Source organism: Myotis lucifugus, unplaced genomic scaffold (assembly GCF_000147115.1).
Source record: "Myotis lucifugus unplaced genomic scaffold, Myoluc2.0 scaffold_103, whole genome shotgun sequence".
Classification (NCBI taxonomy): Eukaryota; Metazoa; Chordata; class Mammalia; order Chiroptera; family Vespertilionidae; genus Myotis; species Myotis lucifugus.
The window spans coordinates 4,234,923-4,255,462 of NW_005871151.1; the positions used below are offsets into that span (position 1 = coordinate 4,234,923).

Here is a 20,540-nt window from a genome sequence, read left to right on the forward strand (position 1 = left end):
CCCCTACTGGAAATCAACTGTGACCTCCTGGTTCATAGGTCAATGGTCAACCACTGAGCCAGCCAGGCCCTGTGATTTTCAAAGATAAAAATTAAACCTCCTTTATGTGTAGGAAACAAAAGGAATGAAGGGAAATACTAAGGCCTGGAAGGGTATTATAAGTTGATAACTGAGTATGTCAGGAATAAGTCAATTCTATCATAAATTAAGTTTTCTGCTTACCTAAGCCAAATAGCTGGCCTTGGTCTAAAGATCTCTTAGAACAGGATCTGGAAGAAACACTGGGATCGGAGAATGTCATGCCTGTCTTTGGAACGGTCCAGAGGGGAGACAGCTCAGACAACTACTATAGGAAAGCAAATAGCCAAAGTGAACAAAAAAGATGAATTTTTACTATTTCATAGTCATTAGACAGTCCTATAACTTATCTTCCCACAGAAATTGGACACCACACAGAAATCTGTTGTGGTGTCTGTAATTTGTTCCATCTATCCCTATCTTTTCCTTTTCAGTTAGTGTCGGAAATAATCCTGCACCAACCAGAAATCCTCACGTGTTCATGGATTGCGGGGTGTGGGTTGCACTCTAACATCTCCCTGTATGTTCATGAACTATCCACAAGCCCACTGATTTCTATCATTGATCTCCTTGGCTCAGTCACTGTTCTACCTCTTGTACATTTATGAGGCAAATTGTATAGGCTTCCAACACCCTCTTCTTCTCTTGTAACTCTTGAAACAAATGATTTACGACATTATTTGTTTAATGTCTGTCTTCTTATATTCTCCCTGAGGACAGAGATCTGGTCCAGTTATGTTCACCTTTGAATTCTCAGCCCTTAGGAGGGTGCCTGATACAACATAGGGGTTCAATCAATATTGTTGGATGGATTTCTTTCACTGACCATACAGACTTGCAGACCTACTGGAAGAGAACCAAGAAGAGCTGGCAACCATTGAAGCCCTCGATTCTGGCGCGGTCTACACCTTGGCTCTCAAGACTCACATTGGAATGTCTGTGCAAACATTCAGATATTTTGCTGGCTGGTGCGACAAAATTCAGGTGAGCGCAGATGTTGTCTCCGTATCATTCCGGAAGAAAATGGATGGACACTGTGTAAGAGCCACCCCTTATGTAGATTTTTGTCTCACTTTCAAGGAGTCCAAAGGCAGGCAATCAGGTCTAGTATGTGAGATGAAGGTCCCTTTTTTCTATGCCGGGCCATCCTTAGGACCCTGTGATCTTCACTCTTGGGGTTGTCTCATGGTCTCATGATAGTTACTGCAGCACCAGCCATTTCAGCAACATTCTGAGCAGGCAGAAGTGGGAGGAACAGAAAAACAGCACTTGCTTGAGCTGTGCTCTTTCCCCTCTCAATGCCTTGTGCTTACATCTTCCATTGACCATCCCTGTCCGCTATGAAGACTGGGCAAGTTTCTTATCTGAGCATATCGCCATCCCCATCATTACTAAGGAAAAAGGGGATAATGAATATTGGGCAGGCAATTAACGTTCTCTACCATGCCAAGAAATTGGAATGGAGGTGAATAAATTAGAATTACGTTTATTCTCCCATGCCTGGATTCTTTCAAGAAATGAATAGAAGTTCCTTTCTTGATGTGGATATATTTCTTATCAACTGAACACTGTCTATTCCTGTAAGCTAGGCAAAACAAGAGAGGCAGACAGGAAATGGATTCTTCGAGATTACAGGGAACAAATGTTAAACCACCTATGATATCCTCAAGTCTCTCATCTATTCTGACACGGGTTAAATTTACTCATTTCAAAGAGTAAAATAAGCATCCACCTCTTTTGTGTCTTAGGGTTCTACCATCCCTATCAACCAGGCCCGTCCAAATCGCAATCTGACCTTCACCAAGAAGGAGCCACTTGGGTAAGGCAAGGGAAGCAAGCGTCTCTGAGTGACTTATGCTGCTTCAAGACAACCAAGGTTGTCGGCTTTCTTCCTCCGCAGTGTCTGTGCCATTATCATCCCCTGGAATTACCCGCTGATGATGCTGGCGTGGAAGAGTGCCGCCTGTCTCGCAGCAGGCAACACCTTAGTGCTCAAGCCAGCGCAGGTAAGGCGCCAGGGGCTGGCTGCCACAGCCCCTCCTCTGCCGTCTACTTAACACCAGAGACATGCATTCTTTGTACCAGTCTTGCAACTTTGCCGTAATTATGTCAAAATAAAAGAAAAACAATAAAATGAGCCCTAGTGCGGCCATAGGTGGAAAACTCGGGACTGATCTAAGGGCCAGGACAGAGCCTGAAGAAGGTCCTTGCTGTCTGCTTCTGCTCAGGTCACGCCCTTGACTGCTTTGAAGTTTGCAGAGCTCTCTGTTAAAGCTGGCTTTCCCAAGGGGGTAATCAACATCATTCCGGGCTCAGGTAAGCCACCAAAAGACCCTTTTCACTCTAGTTAATGAATGGTACAGGGCTAGCTGAGTGGCTGTTTTCCCACTGGAGTCTGTCCTGGATTATAACTATATTAAACTTAAACACTGTTTACCAAACAGTTAACTTAAGGATAAATATACTGACCATGCCCTAAAGTCTTAAAATGGAAACATAATGGTGCATGAGTAAGGTGGTAGGGGGGTGGGGGCGGGCGGCAGAAATAGTACAGCATTGTAAAACTACCCTAAGGTGGCCCATTTCAATTTTTTAAAACTATTTTGGAAGTTTGCAAACAACAACAAGGCTTTCCCATCTTATTTATTTATTTATTTATTTATTTATTTATTTTGGCAGGGGAGGGGGGATGGCAATTGCATGGAGGACATTATTTAGATTTTTGTCAGTTTATAATTAATACAGAAAATGTAAAACTAAGATCCAAATGAGAGTTTAGAAATCTCCTTCAGTGAATTCAAAGCCACCCTGGCCATCAGAACGTGACTAATGTTTGAAATCACTTTTGATTCCCTAATCCTACAGGTGGCGTGGCAGGACAACGCCTCTCTGAACATCCTGACATCCGCAAACTTGGTTTCACTGGTTCCACTCCTATTGGCAAACAGATCATGAGGAGGTATTGGTTTCAATATGTCGGTTTGTTGTAGATGCTGCCAAACCAGGTTTTTGGTTTAGCGTTTGCTTCTTGGAATAGGGTGCTTTGGGAGGAAGAAAAATCATATCAGATTTAGAAGAGAAATCTACTTATCACTGCAGGGCATTGGCCTGTGTGAGTATAATAAAATACCTTCCAAAGTGGAAAAGCCCACAGTCAATAAAACTAGAGCCATAGTGAAATTCTACACCTGACTGGCAGCTTTAACAATCCAGCACAAAATATTTTCTGTACTAGATCTGTGGCCCAAATTGTTTTTCGAGCATAAGTAAGAAACCAAAACGACATATAAATGACCCAAATCTGGATGATTAATAAAATAAATTTCTGAAAAGCAGTAACATTGTTTTTTTTAAAAAATTACAAATAATCTCCCGGGCTAGTGTGGCTCGGTTGCTTGAGTATCATCTTATGCTGGCTCCATTCCGGGTCAGGGCACATACCCAGGTTGTGGGTTTGATCCCCAGTCCTTGGTCCAGGTGTATGCAGGAGGAAATCACTTGATGTTTCTCTTTCACATTGATATTTCTCTCTCGCTCGCTCTCCCCCTCCCTTCTTCTTTCTCTAACAAAAATCAATAAAAACATATTTTTAAAAATTAAAAATAAAATTTTCAAATAATCTGCCCAGCCAGTGTAGCTCAGTGGTTGAGTATCGACCTAGGAACCAGGAGGTCACTGTTCAATTCCTGGTCAGGGCACATGCCCGGTTGCGGGCTCGATCCCCAGTAGGGGACGTGCAGGAGGCAGCCAGTTGATGATTTGCTCTCCTCCTCGATGTGTCCATCTCTCCCTTTCCATTCCTCTATCTGAAATCAATAAAAACATATTTTTTAAAATTTTTAATTGCAATTAATCTAAATGTTAAAAATAAAGCAATGGTTAAAGGAAGTCAACATAACAGAATACTGTGCACTCATGTTCATGGAACATTTTAATAACAGTGAGAAGTGTTGTTAAAATGGTAAATGGAAAGGAAAATAAGCTATAAATTGTATATATTGGGTGATTCCCAACTATGTTAAATAAGGCAAAGGCTATGGTTGGGCACAGACCAGAAAAAACTATATCAAAATGGTTTAAAAAAAAAAGTAATTGAGCCATGGAATTGATTTCTTTCCCTTCTTTCTGCATTTCTTTAAAATTTAAAAATGTTTTAAATAGTGCTTCTGCAAGAAAGGGAAAATAAACAATTTACTTCTAAAAATCTATATTTATATATTTTTTTCCAATGCTCCAGTAATCTGGTTTGAGGCTAAATTCCTTGCCAGGTCTTTATGTAACCAAAATTAGTGTACCTAAATAATCTGAATTTACCTATAAGGATCGCTAGTCATTTTCCACAGAATTTAAAACAAAAAGTTCATTATGGAAAATTTCTCATATATTCAAAGCACACGAATAGGATAATGAACTTCCACGTGCTCAACACCCAGCTTCAACAATTATCACCATTCAACCATTCATGCTTTGTCTTTGCATAAGTTTCTGAACGTTTCTGAGGCTCAATTATGTTTTCCATGTCAAGTGGTAATTTATGGTGGAAGGAGAGAGAGAGAGAGAGAGAGAGAGAGAGAGAGAGAGAGGCTAAACGCTTATTTCCCATTTATTTTCCTCTAGTGCTGCGAGCAACTTAAAGAAAGTTTCTCTTGAACTTGGCGGCAAATCCCCACTTATAATATTCAATGACTGTGAAATTGACAAAGCCGTGCGAATGGTAAGAGTGGGTCAAATCCAACTAAATAAGTGCCTATTTCTAAAACACATTTCACCTCATTGCTTATCAGAAATCTTTTTTTTTCCAAGTATACAATTTGTATTTATTTACAATACCCTATAAAAATGTAAATTTAGAAACTTTAATCTTTATTAATTAGAACCAAACAAAAAAGCACAGAGAAGAAGAAATACTAGTCACATATTCACTTGATCGGTGGTGAAGTGGAAAGGCAGGAGAGGTGCCCAGCGGAAATAAGTCATTTGGTAATGGCAGAGGGAAGCTAGTAATGTCCCTGGGAAGCTCACCAGAAACCTTAAAGTGAGATCTAGCCTTGTCTAGTCCTTGTAGAAACTATCCTCTTTATGCTTAGATTTTGGAATACTCAGAGCACTTTATTTTTAAAATAATGTCTTTATAATTTGTCTCATTAAGGTGTTTTTAAAACATTCATGATTTATACCAACTAATGTAGAGATCTCAAAAGCAAAATCTGACATACAGGCATTCCATTTACATTTATAATCTAGACTTTCTTGCAACACAAAATCTGTTCCTTAGTGGTATGTTCTTACTTTTACACACTTTTTTGTTAAGTGCTCATGGACCAAAGGAGGGAAAGGAGAAACAAACCCCCAAAAGGCAGGCTAGATCAAAGCGGGGTATCTTCAGCCCCGCTCATCACCACCGAGGCCACGGAGTCATGTTTGTCTGTGACCTCTCTGTTGTCTGCTGCCTTTCATAGCATATATTCTCAGTACTCGCAATATTATTACAACCCCGACTTCCCAAGTAATGTTAACAATCTTTTCTCCTCTGCTGCCCAAGGGCATGGGAGCGGTATTTTTCAACAAAGGAGAGAACTGTATTGCGGCTGGGCGCTTGTTTGTGGAAGAATCCATCCACGATGAATTTGTGACAAGAGTGGTAAGGCGCCTTTAAGTTGGCTCCATGAGTCGGACAGAAATTGCTTAAACTCAAAAAGTATTTCTGAGACTTAGTGACTTTTTAGGTGTGATAATAGTACTATGCTTATATAGTTTTAAAAAACAATTCAGTCCTTATCTTTTCGAGCCACTTTGTGACATATTTATAGGTTCAATTATATAATGTCTAGACTTTGCTTCCCTCCTGCTCCCCAGGAGGGGAGGAAGTGAGGGGTGGAATAAATTGGCCATGAATTGGTAATTGTTGAAGTTGGGTGATGGGTACATGGAGTTTTATTATATTATTTGTCTACTTTTATATGTGTTTATAATTTTTCATAGTAAAAAGTTATAGGTCTGTATAAACAAAACCCTTAAGAGCTGTTATTACCTATACCTGGCTCTGCATTTATAGTCTATTAGAACCATGACACTTGAGGTTTTTATAAACCCCTAAATTAACTATGAGAGATACACTGTTCAATCCTTACAAATCCTCAGTTCACAGTGAACAGGACAAATACCATATCCTTCATCAAGACAGATGAAAGAGAGAGAAAGGTCAATAGATAGACAGATGCCCACTATTGATTGGTCATGATTCTGTAAATATAGACTAAAAGTCATTTATAGAACTATTAAGATGAATTCTGTGACTAAAATAAACTCTAAACTAAACTACATTATATTATTACTAGAGGCCCGGTGCACAAAATTCCTGCACTCCGCGGCGGTGGCGGAGAGGAGTGTCCCTCAGCCCAGCCTGTGCCCTCTCGCAGTCCAGGAATCCTCGGGGGATGTCTGACTGCCAACTTAGGCCTACTCCCCGCGAAGAGCAGACCTAAGCTGGCAGTCAGACATCCTTAGCGCTGCCTCAGAGGCGGGAGAGGCTCCTGCCACTGCTGCTGTGCTCGCCAGCCATGAGCCTGGCTTCTGGCTGAGCTCCGCTCCCCCTGTGGGAGCACATTGACCACCAGGGGCAGCTCCTGCATTGAGCGTCTGCTCCCTGGTGGTCAGTGTGCATCATAGCGACCGGTCGTTCCACCATTGGGCCAAAACTGACTCTCCGACACCCCCCGAGGGGTCCCGGATTGCAAGAGAGCTCAGGCCAGGCCAAGGGACCCCACGGGTGCACGATTGGGGCTGGGGAGGGACGCAAGTGGTTGGCCAGCTGAGGAGGGACTGTGGGAGGGCTCCAGGGTATGTCCAGCCCGTCTCGTTCAGTCCTGATTGGCTGGACCCCAGCAGCAAGTTAACCTACTGGTCAGAGCATCTGCCCCCTGGTGGTCAGTGCACAACATAGCAAGTGGTTGAGCAGCCTTAGCATATCATTACTGGATGACCGAACACTTAGCATATTAGGCTTTTATTATATAGGATGATGGTAATAGTAATCATAAATTTGTTTTATATTTGAAAAACCAGCACCCAGCTTTTCTTTTTTTCAGAGCCAATTCCCTGACCCCACCCCCAAGAGGCAAACATTCTTTATGAGAGTAGAAAACAAGGAAGTCAGATGGAGAGACACGTTGTGGGCAATGGCTGCCTCCTAAATATCCCTGCAATGTAATTTTGTGCCTCAGGAAAATAGTTATAGTACCACGTCATGGGTTTTCACAACTATAACTTGTTGAAATTTCAAATTCTGAGACCAGAAATGTTACGGATTTACTATATCAATCCATCAACACACACGTTTTATACACATGCAATTTATATTCATTCATTCATTCACTCATTCACTCATTCATTCAACAGGTATCTTTTTGAGCACTTCCTGAGGGATTATTGCCAGGTCTAAATTCAAATTCATGGGCCTGTGGAGTCCCAGTTACTCCCATTCTTCCTTCTTACTAGAATTGGACTTAACATTAGAAAATGCAGAAATAGATTACGAAAATTGAGATGTACAAGAAGTGATTACAAAGACATGCCAGTGATGAACATCATTCAATGAAGATGGTTTTTCATCGGAACTGTCTAGCAATTCCTCTGGCATGGCCGTGCCATGAGAATTTTACAAGGCCAGTCTGCCACACTTGGGGAGAGAAAAAGAGATAACAATGTGGCCATTTGGAAATTCTTTTGTCATAAAGAGTGTAAGCACACTGCATTTTTTTAAAAAATATGTTTTTATTGATTTCAGAGAGAGAAAGGGAAAGGAAGAGTTAGAAACATCAATGATGAGAATCATAGATGGGCTGCCTCCCCTACACCCACTACTGGGGATTGAGCCTGCAACCTGGGCATGTGATTGAGATGTACAAGAAGTAAAAATACCACGTGCGGGTGCGCACGTACAGTGTGATTGAAACTTCGTGGCCCATGCGGAGAAGTCAGTATTTTGTGGAAGAGCCACACTCAAGGGACCAAAGAGCCGCATGTGGCTCGCGAGCCACAGTTTGCCGACCACTGTACCTAGTTCATGGGTCGATTCTCAACCACTGAGTCAGGCTGGCCAGCTGGCTGTAAGCACACTGTACTAATAAAAATTCCAAAACATCAGATTTACTGTTTTAATGGATTAACATTCAGGATAATTTTTTTATTGTTGATGCTATTACAGATGTCCCCCTTTCCCCTCCCCCGCCCTTTGCCCACTTCCACCCAGCCTCCCCCCCACCCCCCCCCCAATCTTTATCACTCTGTTGTCTGTGTCCCTGAGTTATGCATATATGTTCTCAGGATCATTTAAAAATAGTATTTGTAGCTACGTTCTGTTAAAACTCAGTAGTTAAGAGCTTAACAAAACTATAGTATTTGGTGGTTGTGTGCCCTTGGGCAAGTCACGTAACCTCTCTAAGCCTCAGTTTCTTCAGCTGTGAGATGGAAATAATAAATACCCATTTCTAATGCTGCTTTGAAGACGAAATGACGACAAAGCTTTTAACAGCTTAGTACAACACCCGCCACGTGGTAGGAGCTCAGTCAAGGGTACCCATTATTATTATTAACAGTCCATTGTGTTTTGTGAACTGGGTGACTTACAGGTGGAAGAAATTAAAAAGATGAAGATTGGTGATCCGCTTGACAGATCTACTGATCACGGGCCCCAGAATCATAAAGCGCATCTGGAAAAGCTTCTTCAATACTGTGAAGCAGGCGTGAAAGAGGGGGCCACCCTGGTGTACGGGGGCAGACAAGTTCCAAGGCCAGGTAAGATCACCTCCGAAGTTCACAGAGATGGGAGCAGCTTTTATAGCAACACCAGCTTGCCTCAAAAGTCAGAAGAGTTAATTTTTAGCTCCTGCTTGGCCACTTATAAGCTGTGGCACCTTGGACAACACAGGTTTTCTGAACCTCCCGTGTAAAATGGGATGAAATGTGCACATCCTGCTATATGAGGCTATGAAAATCCGCTCATGAAATAGATGTGATGGGCCCTTAGCTGTACAGTAAGCAAGGGTAGTGGGCATCTGTGTTGCTTAAGAGCTGCTGATCTTTCTTCCTGACACTGTGAGATGTCACCTTAGCCAGCAGAGCCTGGGAACGAGTCATTCCTCTTGTCTGAAGCAGTGCTTGTTACTGAAACACACGAATGGCTCACTGTTATGACAAAGGAGAAAAGGACAAACAACTGCAAAAACTTGTTTTTTACTCCTGTAGGTAGATTGTGTGCCAGCATCCTACTCTGAAAATTGGCAATTAAAAGGGAAAAAATTCAACATTTATCATGTGTTTCCTGTATGAACTGAATTTCTGGATAACTGAGTAGGTGATAAAGGAGACTTTTTTATTTTTGCAAAAGGATCCCTGCTAAATAATCTAGAAAAATATAATAGAATAAAAAAATTTACCATCCTGGCTGGTGTATTTCAGTGATTAGAGCATCCTCCCCTCCTCCACCCAACCCCCCCCCATCCCCTTATTTACCCCTGCACTGAAGGGTCGCAGGTTCAATTCCCAATCAAGGGCACATACCTGGGTTGCAGATTCAATCCCTGGCCCCAGTCAGGGTGAGTGCAGGAGGCAACCAATTGATGTGTCTCTCACATCAATGTTTCTCTCTCTCTCTCTCTCTCTCTCTCTCTCTCTCTCTCTCTCTCTCTCCCTCTCTCTTTCCCTTTCTTTCTCCCTCCCTTCCAGTCTCTCTACAAATCAATGGAAAAAATATTCTCAGTGAGGATTAACAAAAATCAATCAATCAATCACCAATCTGCACTCCCTAATTGAATGAAATAATTGATTCAGGCAATGATCATCAGAGAGGCTAAAGTTATTAGGTAAAAGGTTAATGGGGACCTGAGCATTTGTAAGATACCAAAGTATCACCCCCAAGCTCGCTTGCCAGCAGAAGGAGAAAAGCACAGCTTTGTAATGGAGGGGTCAGGTTGTCACCACTTAGAACCACTGGTCAATCTTAGCAGCAGGGAGAGCAGGGCGACTGGATACGCTGTGTCTCCTATAAGATGCAATGGGCAATACCACCTGTAAAGTATTCTTGCCCAAAACATTTAACCTGAACCTGACCATGCCTGTAGGTCAAATTTTCCATTTATGAGAAATACAGGGGCTAGAAGAACAAATTAAGGAAGCAAGGAAGCAATGACAAATCTAAAATGCAAGGTATTCTATAGAACGAGTGACTTGGTCTGTTTAACACATCAATGGCATGAAAAATAAGGGGCAGGGATAAAGGGGAAACATTCTAGATTAAAGGACACAAGAGCTCTAATAACCTAATACAATGTGCAGAACTTATTTAAATCCTGAATTCAACAAGTCAACTGTAACAAGATCTTTCCAGACAATCAGAAACTGAAGTGTAAATTATGAATAAGAAATTAGCATAAACTTGTTAGGTATGATAATGTATTGCGCAGTATGCAAGAAAATGTCCTTATTTTTTAGATTTGTACTGAAATACTTGGAGGTCAAAGTTGTAATCTCTGCAATTTCCTCTAAGATATTTCAGCAAGTAAAAAGTGAATCAAATACAGCAAATATAAATAAATAATTATTTTACTATTCACGATACTATATTGTCTATTTGTACATATGTTTGAAATGTTTGTAATAAAGGCATTATAAATATAGGAACCTAGGAATGCTAATGCCAAATAAGAAAATGAAAGTTTTCTTGGTTTTACTGACCCAGAGGGAAGAAAAAGATGTGTAATGTAATTAAATAAGAACTGTTCATTGAAGATTAACCTATAATTGACGTTCTTTTCCTCTGTTTTTCAAATAGGCTTTTTTATGGAACCGACTGTGTTCACAGATGTGGAAGACCACATGTACCTGGCCAAAGAGGAATCCTTTGGGCCTATTATGGTCATTTCTAAATTCCAAAATGGGTATGTTCTCTGGGCACAATTTAACGAGTTTTGACTACGTACGTTGTGGGATTTTTATTATTATTATTCTGCCATTGAGCTATATACAGAGCATAAAAATCAATGAACATGTAATCCTCTACTATAAGAATAGTTGGCTTAAATATTGAGAAGAGAGTGCTAACTAATGATTGAAACATACTTTTGCTTCCTAAATTAATGCTGACATGGGACTTTAGCTGACTAAATTTTCGTTTTTGTACAGTTGACACTTAAAATGTCTCTGGAACAAGGTAAATTACTGAAAATAACAGAACCAGTTTCCACATTTACATTCCTAGGGAAGGCAGCATCTGTGAAATCTGATTTTGTCCAAAAAGGACTGCTGCCCTCCTAGGGGCTTATGCCCCTAAAAGCCTAATACTTAGCTTCTTATAGAAATAGCCACAATCACCATGTTATCAAATGTAAATGATATCCTGATGTGTTAGAGCACATGAAATTTTCCAAAGTGTTCAGCATATCAGAGAAGGCTGTACAGTAACTGAGCTCATATAAGAATGTTTAGTACCACAGACTCATGATATACGCCACAAAATTCTTCTGAATTCTAACTTTAGATTTCCTTCAACCCATGATAAGGTGGAAAGAAGCAGAATATAAAGTTCAGACGAACTTCTTGGTCTTTAATAGACATTGTAAAAGGCTTTGGGGGACACTAAGCTATAGTGAGTAAACTTTGACAAACTGATTCAAGGAAGCCATTACCTTCCTTTCGTTATAAGTTCCCCCACAGATAGGCCTTGTGTTAAACATGCAGATAGAAGAAGCCATGTTTTGGGGACATAGGCCTAGATAAGTCGCAGTTCTTGTCCTCAAGGAGCTTACCATCTAATGGGAGACAGACCAGGATATGAGCAATTAATCACAGAAGGCCAAGGGCAGGATTGTACAGTGGGCAGCAGCTGTCCTGTGGCCCCACACCTGTCTACCTCTGTCAGCTTGGGCCAGTTACTTAATCAGTCTGTGCCTCAGTTTCTTTATTTGCAAAATTGGGCTATTAATGGTATCTAACTTTTGGGGTCGTTCTAAAGATTAAATAAGTGAAGTGTTTGCTATTGGTGTGTTCCCACTTTTATGCTTGTTATTATTCTAGACCAGCGGTTCTCAACCTGTGGGTCGTGACCCCTTTGGGGGCCGAACAACCCTTTCACAGGGGTCGCCTAAGACCATCGGAAAACACATATATAATTACATATTGTTTTTGTAATTAATCACTATGCTTTAATTATGTTCAATTTGTAACAATGAAAATACATCCTGCATATCAGATATTTACATTACGATTCATAACAGTAGCAAAATTGCAGATATGAAGTAGCAATGAAAATAATTTTATGGTTGGGGGTCACCACAACATGAGGAACTGTATTAAAGGGTCGCGGCATTAGGAAGGTTGAGAACCACTGTTCTAGACGTAAGCAAGACATACTATAAAATGATGTCATCTCAATCGTCCGCACAAGCAATGGCATAAAGCCTTAGTCCAGTTTATAGATATGTGGGTCCTTACCATGTGCAGTGCATGAAGGAGTGTGAGAGAGTTAGCGGAGCCTCAGTGCACGCCAAGTTAGGTTCCAAATCTCTCCTGTGAGTTTAAACTTCCATGTAGTCAAGATGACCGTTGAAAATACCTTCAGCAGGCTCCACATTCAAGCCTTTGCTGTCTCTTAACAAAGTCAGCACAACTAATTTTCCCTCCAGTTTTGGAACGGATTCTGTTTCTTTGCCGGAGCACCAGATGAAATACTTGGCTTGCATCTACTGACCATATTATAGAGAATTTGTGCCTTTCTAAGCATTAGCATGACACTCAGAAAGGTGAGATACGCCATGACAGGCATGTCGGAAGTGAGTACATACTGAGACAAATGGCCGGGAAATCAGGAGATCGATGTAGGGGATTATTTTACTCTCCTTTTGTTGAATTAACACAGTAACTGAATCCCCTCTCATTTGCTGATGCAACATCACGGTGTAAAGAGGAACAAGATGTTATCCCTGCCCTCTGGGAGCTTCCAGTCTGGTTAGGAGGTGAACCATAAATACACGAAGAGCTCATGCAAAATCCTGAGTTGGAGGAACATGTGTTCCCTGGAGAGAAAGAGAGAGAAAGAGAGACAGAGAGGGAGAGGGATCCAACTTGCAACCTTCCGGTATATGGGATGATGCTCCAACTAACTGGCCAGGGCATTATAGCCGATTTTTATTGAGCATTTACTAAGTTCCAGGCACTGTTAGCTCATTTAATCCTCACAACAACAAGACAGGTGCTATTATTATTATTATTTCCATTTTCACAAGAATAAACGAAAGCATGGGAAGAGGAAGTCACTTGTCCAGGGTCCCCCAGGCAGTCTGGATGCAGAGCCCTCCCATTGAATTCCTACCTTCTAGGCCTCGATGTTGGCAAGGGTGGGCGCTGGGAGGCTTCAGGGTGAGACACTGAGTGAGCCTGGAGCTGCGTGTGTAAAACCTGAAGCGATGGAGGGAAGTAGGGGTCACTCTGAGAACATATCTAGAAGTGGGACTCAAGGGAGAGGAGAGGGAATGAAGAGGCATAAAGGAGAACCAATGAAGAAAATTGAAAAGATGACTTTAGCCTGGCTGGTGTGGTTCACTAGCATTGACCTATGAACCAGGAAGTCATGGTTCAATTCCCAGTCAGGCACATGCCTGGGTTGTGGGCTCGATCCCCAGTGTGGGACGTGCAGGAGGCAGCCTATCAATGCTTCTCTTTCATCATTGATGTTTCTATCTCTCTCTCCCTCCCTCTCCCTTCCTCTCTGAAACCAATTATATATATATATATATATATATATATATATATATATATATATATATATATATATATTTTTTTTTTTTTTTTAAGAAAAGATGATTTCAGATCAGATTTTAAATGGTGCCGTATGACATGTATGAAACTGTTAATACTGGAGTTGTAATATTTCATTGGGTTTTCTTTTGGTATAAGCCTGGACAGTTTCATTTATAAAAATGTAAGCAGGTTAGCAATCATGTGTTCCTGTTTTTAGCACGGAGGGGGAAATGTTAGAACACAAATGGGAGTGCTGTGCCCTGCACTTAATGAAGTTTTATGTCTTCCTAAAAACATCTCGTAGGGACATCGATGGAGTGTTGCTGCGAGCAAATAATACAGAGTACGGTTTGGCCTCGGGGGTTTTCACAAGAGACATAAACAAAGCGATGTACATTAGTGAGAAACTTGAAGCGGGGACCGTGTTTATTAACACGTACAACAAGACGGACGTGGCAGCCCCCTTTGGCGGAGTTAAACAATCTGGCTTTGGAAAAGACTTAGGTACGCTGTGCTCTTCTCCTGTGCGTTCCTGTGTTTCCACATCCAGTCCGCTTTGTGCTCCATGCCACACCCACGTACTGTGCGTCTTGTGGTGGTTGTTAATCCTCACCTGAGGATACGTTTCCATTGATGTTTAGAGAGAATGAAAGGAAGGGGGAGAGACAGAGGGAGGGAAAACATCAATGTGAGAGAGACACTGGGTTGGGGATTGAGCATGCAGCCAACATACTAGTACATGCCCTTGACCAGAATTGAATCCGGGACCCTTCAACCAAACCGGCTAGAGCCCCATGTACTGTTTCAAAGGGCATTCTGGCTTTACAGGGCACTAAGTTGTTTGTTTGTTTGTTTTATTAATCCTCACCCAAGGATATTTTTCCCATTGATTTTTTAGAGAGTGGCAGGGAGGGCGAGGGGCAGAGAGAGGAAAACACCAATGTGAGAGAGACACACCCATTGGTTATCTCCCCCATGCACCCCGACCTTGGCTGGGGCTTGAGCCTGCAACCGAGGTACGTGTCCTTGACCAGAATCAAACCCAGGACCCTTCAGTCCGCAGGCCAATGCTCTAGCCCAGCCGTGGGCAAACTAAGGCCCGCGGGCCGGATCTGGCCCGTTTGAAATGAATAGAACTAAAAAAAAAAAAAGACCGTACCCTTTTATGTAATGATGTTTACTTTGAATTTATATTAGTTCACACAAACACTCCATCCATGCTTTTGTTCCGGCCCTCCGGTCTAGTTTAAGAACCCATTGTGGCCCTCGAGTCAAAAAGTTTGCCCACCTCTGCTCTAGCCACTGAGCCAAACCGGCTAGGGCAACTACGAATGTTTGAAAATATTAAACATTCTTTTGAACATACAAAAAAGTACACAAATAGTGTGGGAAAGTATTTCCTCTTAAAAGAAGAGTAACGATGAAAGGAAAAAGAACCTCTGACAATATCTTTTAACTAAGATAGGTTCATTTTTGGTTTTTTGGTTTTTACTTGACCTTCAGCATGAATTTGGTTTAGTGTTCATGGGAACCAAGACAGGAAAAATGGATACAGGGCAATAACCAGCTATCTCCGAGAATAAATCCTGTCTCTGAGTTGCTTGGCAAATTTTCAGGGTCAACACTGCAACCGGCAGGGTTTTCTGGGGGCCTGGGAACTTGGATTTGGAGTTTGTAGAAAGCCCAGAATGTAACTCATTATGGGCAGTGACACATTTAAATAGCAGCTTACTTTGACACTAAACCAGGCCCTGTTCTAACTGCTTTACCTGCATGACCACACGCAATCTCACAATAGCTCTGGGAGACAGGTACCGTTTATTATCTTTATTTAATGGATGAGGAAAATAGGGGCTCAGAGAGGTTGGGTAACTTGCTCAAAGTCACACAGCCAGCCACTGGCAGAGAATTCAAAGCCAAGCAATCTGGCTATGGAGCCCATGTTCTTCCTCCCCACAGTCAGTCTAGCATGTTATTTCAAAAACTGAAATATTTGTGATTTACTGAAATTATAGTCCACTAATATAAGTTTGGTTAATTTGGGACATTTTTACACTTTTCTCTTGACGACTTTGGGCAATGTATTTGCAGCAATAAACGTAGCTCTCATTTTAAATGCCATTGAGGTAGAAAGTCTTTTTTTTTTTTCCCTTCATGTTATTTTCATCCCTGCATCCAAAACACAGTGGGCGATTTTCTTAGAGAAAATACTATTTTAAAGCAAGGAAACTAAGAAACTGTGTCCACTTGACTTTGGATAGAGTATAATGGCCCAGCTTCAGGTCTCTGTTTTATTATAAAACAGCAGAATTTGCCCAATAGTTTCTTCCTCTCCCAATTTTAAACTCCCTTAGCCCGGTGGTTCCCAGTGGCACATTGGATTAGAATCACCAGGGAGCCTTAAAAACTACAAAGATGCTGATGTAATTGCTCTGGGGTGTGACCTGGATCAGGAGTTTTAAAAGCTCCCCGGGGTGATTCTAATGTAAGGTTACAACCCTTGTTTTAGCTCAGCTGTCAGAATCACACACTCATTAGCCTCGCCTGTGGCACTCATGCCCTTTCACTGCTAGAAGTTGATGATTGTCTAGCTCAGAGTAGGAACAGAGAGCAAGAACTATTCGTTTTTGCCTGGATATGGCTTTCTCTGTTCCCAAGATGCTACATAAATCAGGAAAACTGCATTTTCCTTATCTTTAAAATATGATTCGTACTGAAGACTGTAGGCAATCGTAACATAATGGCAAGTATTGGTGGATCCAAATGTATGTAAACATAGAAAAGATACAGTAAAAATACGGTTATAAGAGATAAAAATCAGTGCACCTGTACAGGGCACCCACCATGAATGGAGCTTGCAGGACTGGCAGTTGCTCCGGGTGACTCAGTGAGTGAGTGGTGAGTGATTTTAGGGCCTAAGGCAGTGATGGCGAACCTTTTGAGCTCGGCGTGTCAGCATTTTGAAAAACCCTAACTTAACTCTGGTGCCGTGTCACATATAGACATTTTTTGATATTTGCAACCATAGTAAAACAAAGACTTATATTTTTGATATTTATTTTATATATTTAAATGCCATTTAACAAAGAAAAATCAACCAAAAAATGAGTTCACGTGTCACCTCTGACAGGCGTGTCATAGGTTCGCCATCACTGGCCTAAGGCATCACTGTGCACCACTGTAGACTTTACAAACACTGTACACCTAGGCTACACTAAATGTATAAAACAACACAAGATTAAAGCAAGCACGAGAAAAAAGGATGAAGTCAAGAGACACAGTATGTGCTAAGTGAAATAAGTGAGTCAGAGAAAGACAAATACCATATGATTTACTTATATGTGGAATCTAAAGACAGTGTACATGGACAAACAACAGAAACAGGCTCATAGCCTAGCCAGTTTGGCTCAGTGAATAGAGCGTCGGCCTGCGAACTGAAAGGTCCCGGGTTCAATTCCGGTCAAGGGCACATGCCGGGGTTGTGGGCTCAATCCCCAGTGGGGGACTTGGAGGCAGCCGATCCATGATTCTCTCTCATCATGGATGTTTCTATCTCTCTCTCCCTCTTCCTTCCTCTCTGAAATCAATAAAAATATATTTTTTTAAAAAACACCCACAAGTGTGTAAAAAAAAAAAAAAAAAGGAAACAGGCTCATAGATACAGAGACCAGACTGATGGCTGTCAGAGTGGGGGAGGGCGAGGGACTAGGTGAAAAAGGTGAAGGGATCGAGAAGTGCAGATTGGTAGTTACAAAATAGTCATGGGCATGTAAAGTACAAAAAACGGAATATCTATAATAATAAAAGTGTAATATGCAAATCGACCCAAGGGCAGAACAGCAGAACGATTGTCCAAACGATCACACTATGACACGCACTGGTGCCAGGCCAGCCAAGGCGGGTGCGATGCAATTGGTCAGGGGGCCCCGCCATCACCCCACAATCACCCCACAGAGGGAGGCCCATGCCACCTGGCCAGCGGTGCTTTGGTGGGGCCTCCCTCTGCAGGGCGATCGATGGGAGGGGGGGGGTACTTCAAGAGGGCCCAGGCTGGGCTGAGGGACCCCCCCTCCCCAGTGCATGAATTTCATGCACTGAGCTTCTAGTAGTCAATAATATTGCAATAACTATGTACAGTGCCAGGTGGGTACTGGAAATATCGGGAGGGGGAACACTTTGTAAAGTGTATGATTGTCTAACCACTATGCTGTACATCTGAAACTAATACAAAATATTAAACGTAAACTGTAATTGAAAAAAAATTTTAATTAAAAAAAACTTTTTAAAGAGAGAGACAGTAAACTCAATGATGGGACCTAGGCCATTTTTAATTGAATGAGAAGCTGTAGTTTCACAGAATCATCAGGTGATTCACATGAATTTTAATGTTTGAGAAAGGCTGGTCTGGCCCACATTCTATTTGCTCAGTGACCTAGACACCCACTCCTGTGTCCGAAAGTCTGGTGACATCACAGCCACCTTGAACACTGTCCACCAACAGTTTTTCTCTTCCCTAGGTGAGGAAGCGCTAAACGAATACCTCAAAACGAAGACGGTGACCCTGGAATATTAGAGCGATGCCACAACCAGGAAACCCTCGGCAGACAGCACCACTCCTCCATTCCCGACGTGCAGAAGCGGGCTGGGTGTGCCGAGGAAGGCGGTGTCAGCCACGAGCCAAAGAGTCACACGTGGACCATGAGACCCTCAGGCCACATGTCTGAGCATTACACCTGTGCCTGAGCTATATACCTTCTATATCTTATTTTTTCATATTTTGAAATAAGATATATTTTTGTGCCTTTGATGTTCTATTTTTCAATCCCCTGTGATGGGTGATCAACCCACAAACAGTCCTTGAGTACCTACTGGGTACAAGGTACTATATTATGTCCTGAGGAGTATACAAAATTTAATGACATGACCTCTGACCCCAAATAGTTTAAATTCTAGTCAATAGCTTTTAATTTTTCAGGGGTGGAGAACACCCAACCTGTCAGTAGCTTTTAAAGTAAATTTTACGATATGATATATAGGTGTGGGCAAAAGTAGGTTTACAATTATAATACAAATAAATAATACAATAATTAACAAATAACATTACTAGAATAACTGTTTCGCATAGTCACAACTGTAAACCTACTTTTACCCACCACTATTGTGTAAAGTACATAGCTTTTGGAGGCTGATCTTGGTCCATATCATACCATCTTACTAGCTATGTGACTTTGGGAAACTTATGCAACTTCTCTGAGCCTCAACTTCCTTATCTGTGAAATGGGTATAGTAATGCCTCCCTCAGGAGCTTTTTGACGGGGATTCAATGCAATACTATAAGTAAAGCACCTCACACTGTGCTTTGTCAAGGTAAACACTCAATAAAAGTTAACTGTTTCCACCATCACTATTTAATCAATATGTTGAGATATATTAAGTAGATGGATTAATTCATTTGCCTACAACCCTTTTCAGTAATCACTGGTTCCTGTACTCTTTCTCTCATCCATGTCCCGACACGGTGCCCGATTCAGCACCACTGGAAAATGCCACAGGTGAAAAATTACGATGGCCCAGGAAAGGGGGTGCTTTCCTTCCTGCAGCTCACCCATCCTCCAGAGGACATCTTGTTTTCCATTTTCTATTTACTGGTTATGCTGCTCGCTGGCTGTGTGATCTTGGGCAAGTTAGTTACCTGTCTCACTCAGAGCCTAGGTTTGGAATCTATAAAATAGGTAAAGTCCCTGTCTCAGGGGTGTTGGAGGGATCCAATGGCATCATCCACATAATACACTTAACAAGGTGTTTGGGCCATAGCCTGTGCTCAAGAAGCGGGAATTATTACAACTCACACATGATTCATAGAATTCATTGCCTGTTGTCAGACAAAAATAAATAGGTAGGTAAACGATCACCATCCTTGTATGACTCGAAGATGGTCAGAGCAATTCACTTCTATTATTCCTCCTTTTAAAGTAAAATTTCGGCAATCTCGTTGGCTTTGAAGAAGCCCTTAGGGCAGTGATGGCGAACCTTTTGAGCTCAGCGTGTCAGCATTTTGAAAAACCCTAACTTAACTCTGGTGCCGTGTCACATATAGACATTTTTTGATATTTGCAACCATAGTAAAACAAAGATTTATATTTTTGATATTTATTTTATATATTTAAATGCCATTTAACAAAGAAAAATCAACCAAAAAAATGAGTTCGCGTGTCCTAGGTTCGCCATCACTGCCTTAGGGAATGGTTGTTACTATGAAGACTCTGGCAGCCTACAATCAGGGGGCTGTAGGAAATCAATAATCAGTAAGAAATAATAATAAAATCAAAGACGGAAAGCACTCAAAAGGAAGACTATCAGGTGATCCTGGCATGGCCAACAGAGCGAATCTTGTCTAAAAGCACTTGCTATTATACGGTGGCTCATTTACCATCCGAGCTTGGCACAACTGAAGTTCTCAGTTGGAATGAATGTTCTCAGGGTTCATATTTGCATAAATGACAAAGGCCTTATTATAAAGGAACCACTTTTAAATGCAGTGTTTGAACTGCTTTCATATGATTTAAAATATCATGTTACCAAATATTTTCATGATAGATGAGATGGCAAACAAAAACGTGCCCGTTCTTCTAGGCTATTTTTACCTTCTAATGTGACTCTCAGTAGCA

The 20,540-nt window shown here is 41.5% G+C and overlaps 1 protein-coding gene across 2 annotated transcripts in view; it reads left to right on the plus strand.

The window, feature by feature from the left end:
* The window catches only part of ALDH1L2 (aldehyde dehydrogenase 1 family member L2), a 50,161-nt gene extending 30,885 nt beyond the window's left edge, over positions 1 to 19,276 (plus strand). For both annotated transcript variants that reach the window (XM_014459167.2, XM_023757270.1), the window contains exons 13-23: positions 912 to 1,062; positions 1,827 to 1,897; positions 1,979 to 2,084; positions 2,307 to 2,394; positions 2,944 to 3,037; positions 4,696 to 4,792; positions 5,621 to 5,719; positions 8,709 to 8,874; positions 10,910 to 11,015; positions 14,177 to 14,376; positions 18,390 to 19,276. In XM_014459167.2, coding sequence (XP_014314653.1) covers positions 912 to 1,062; positions 1,827 to 1,897; positions 1,979 to 2,084; positions 2,307 to 2,394; positions 2,944 to 3,037; positions 4,696 to 4,792; positions 5,621 to 5,719; positions 8,709 to 8,874; positions 10,910 to 11,015; positions 14,177 to 14,376; positions 18,390 to 18,445 — 1,234 coding nt within the window. In that variant the 3' untranslated portion in view covers positions 18,446 to 19,276. The remainder of the gene's footprint in view (positions 1 to 911; positions 1,063 to 1,826; positions 1,898 to 1,978; positions 2,085 to 2,306; positions 2,395 to 2,943; positions 3,038 to 4,695; positions 4,793 to 5,620; positions 5,720 to 8,708; positions 8,875 to 10,909; positions 11,016 to 14,176; positions 14,377 to 18,389) is intronic.
* The last annotated feature ends 1,264 nt before the right edge of the window (positions 19,277 to 20,540 follow it).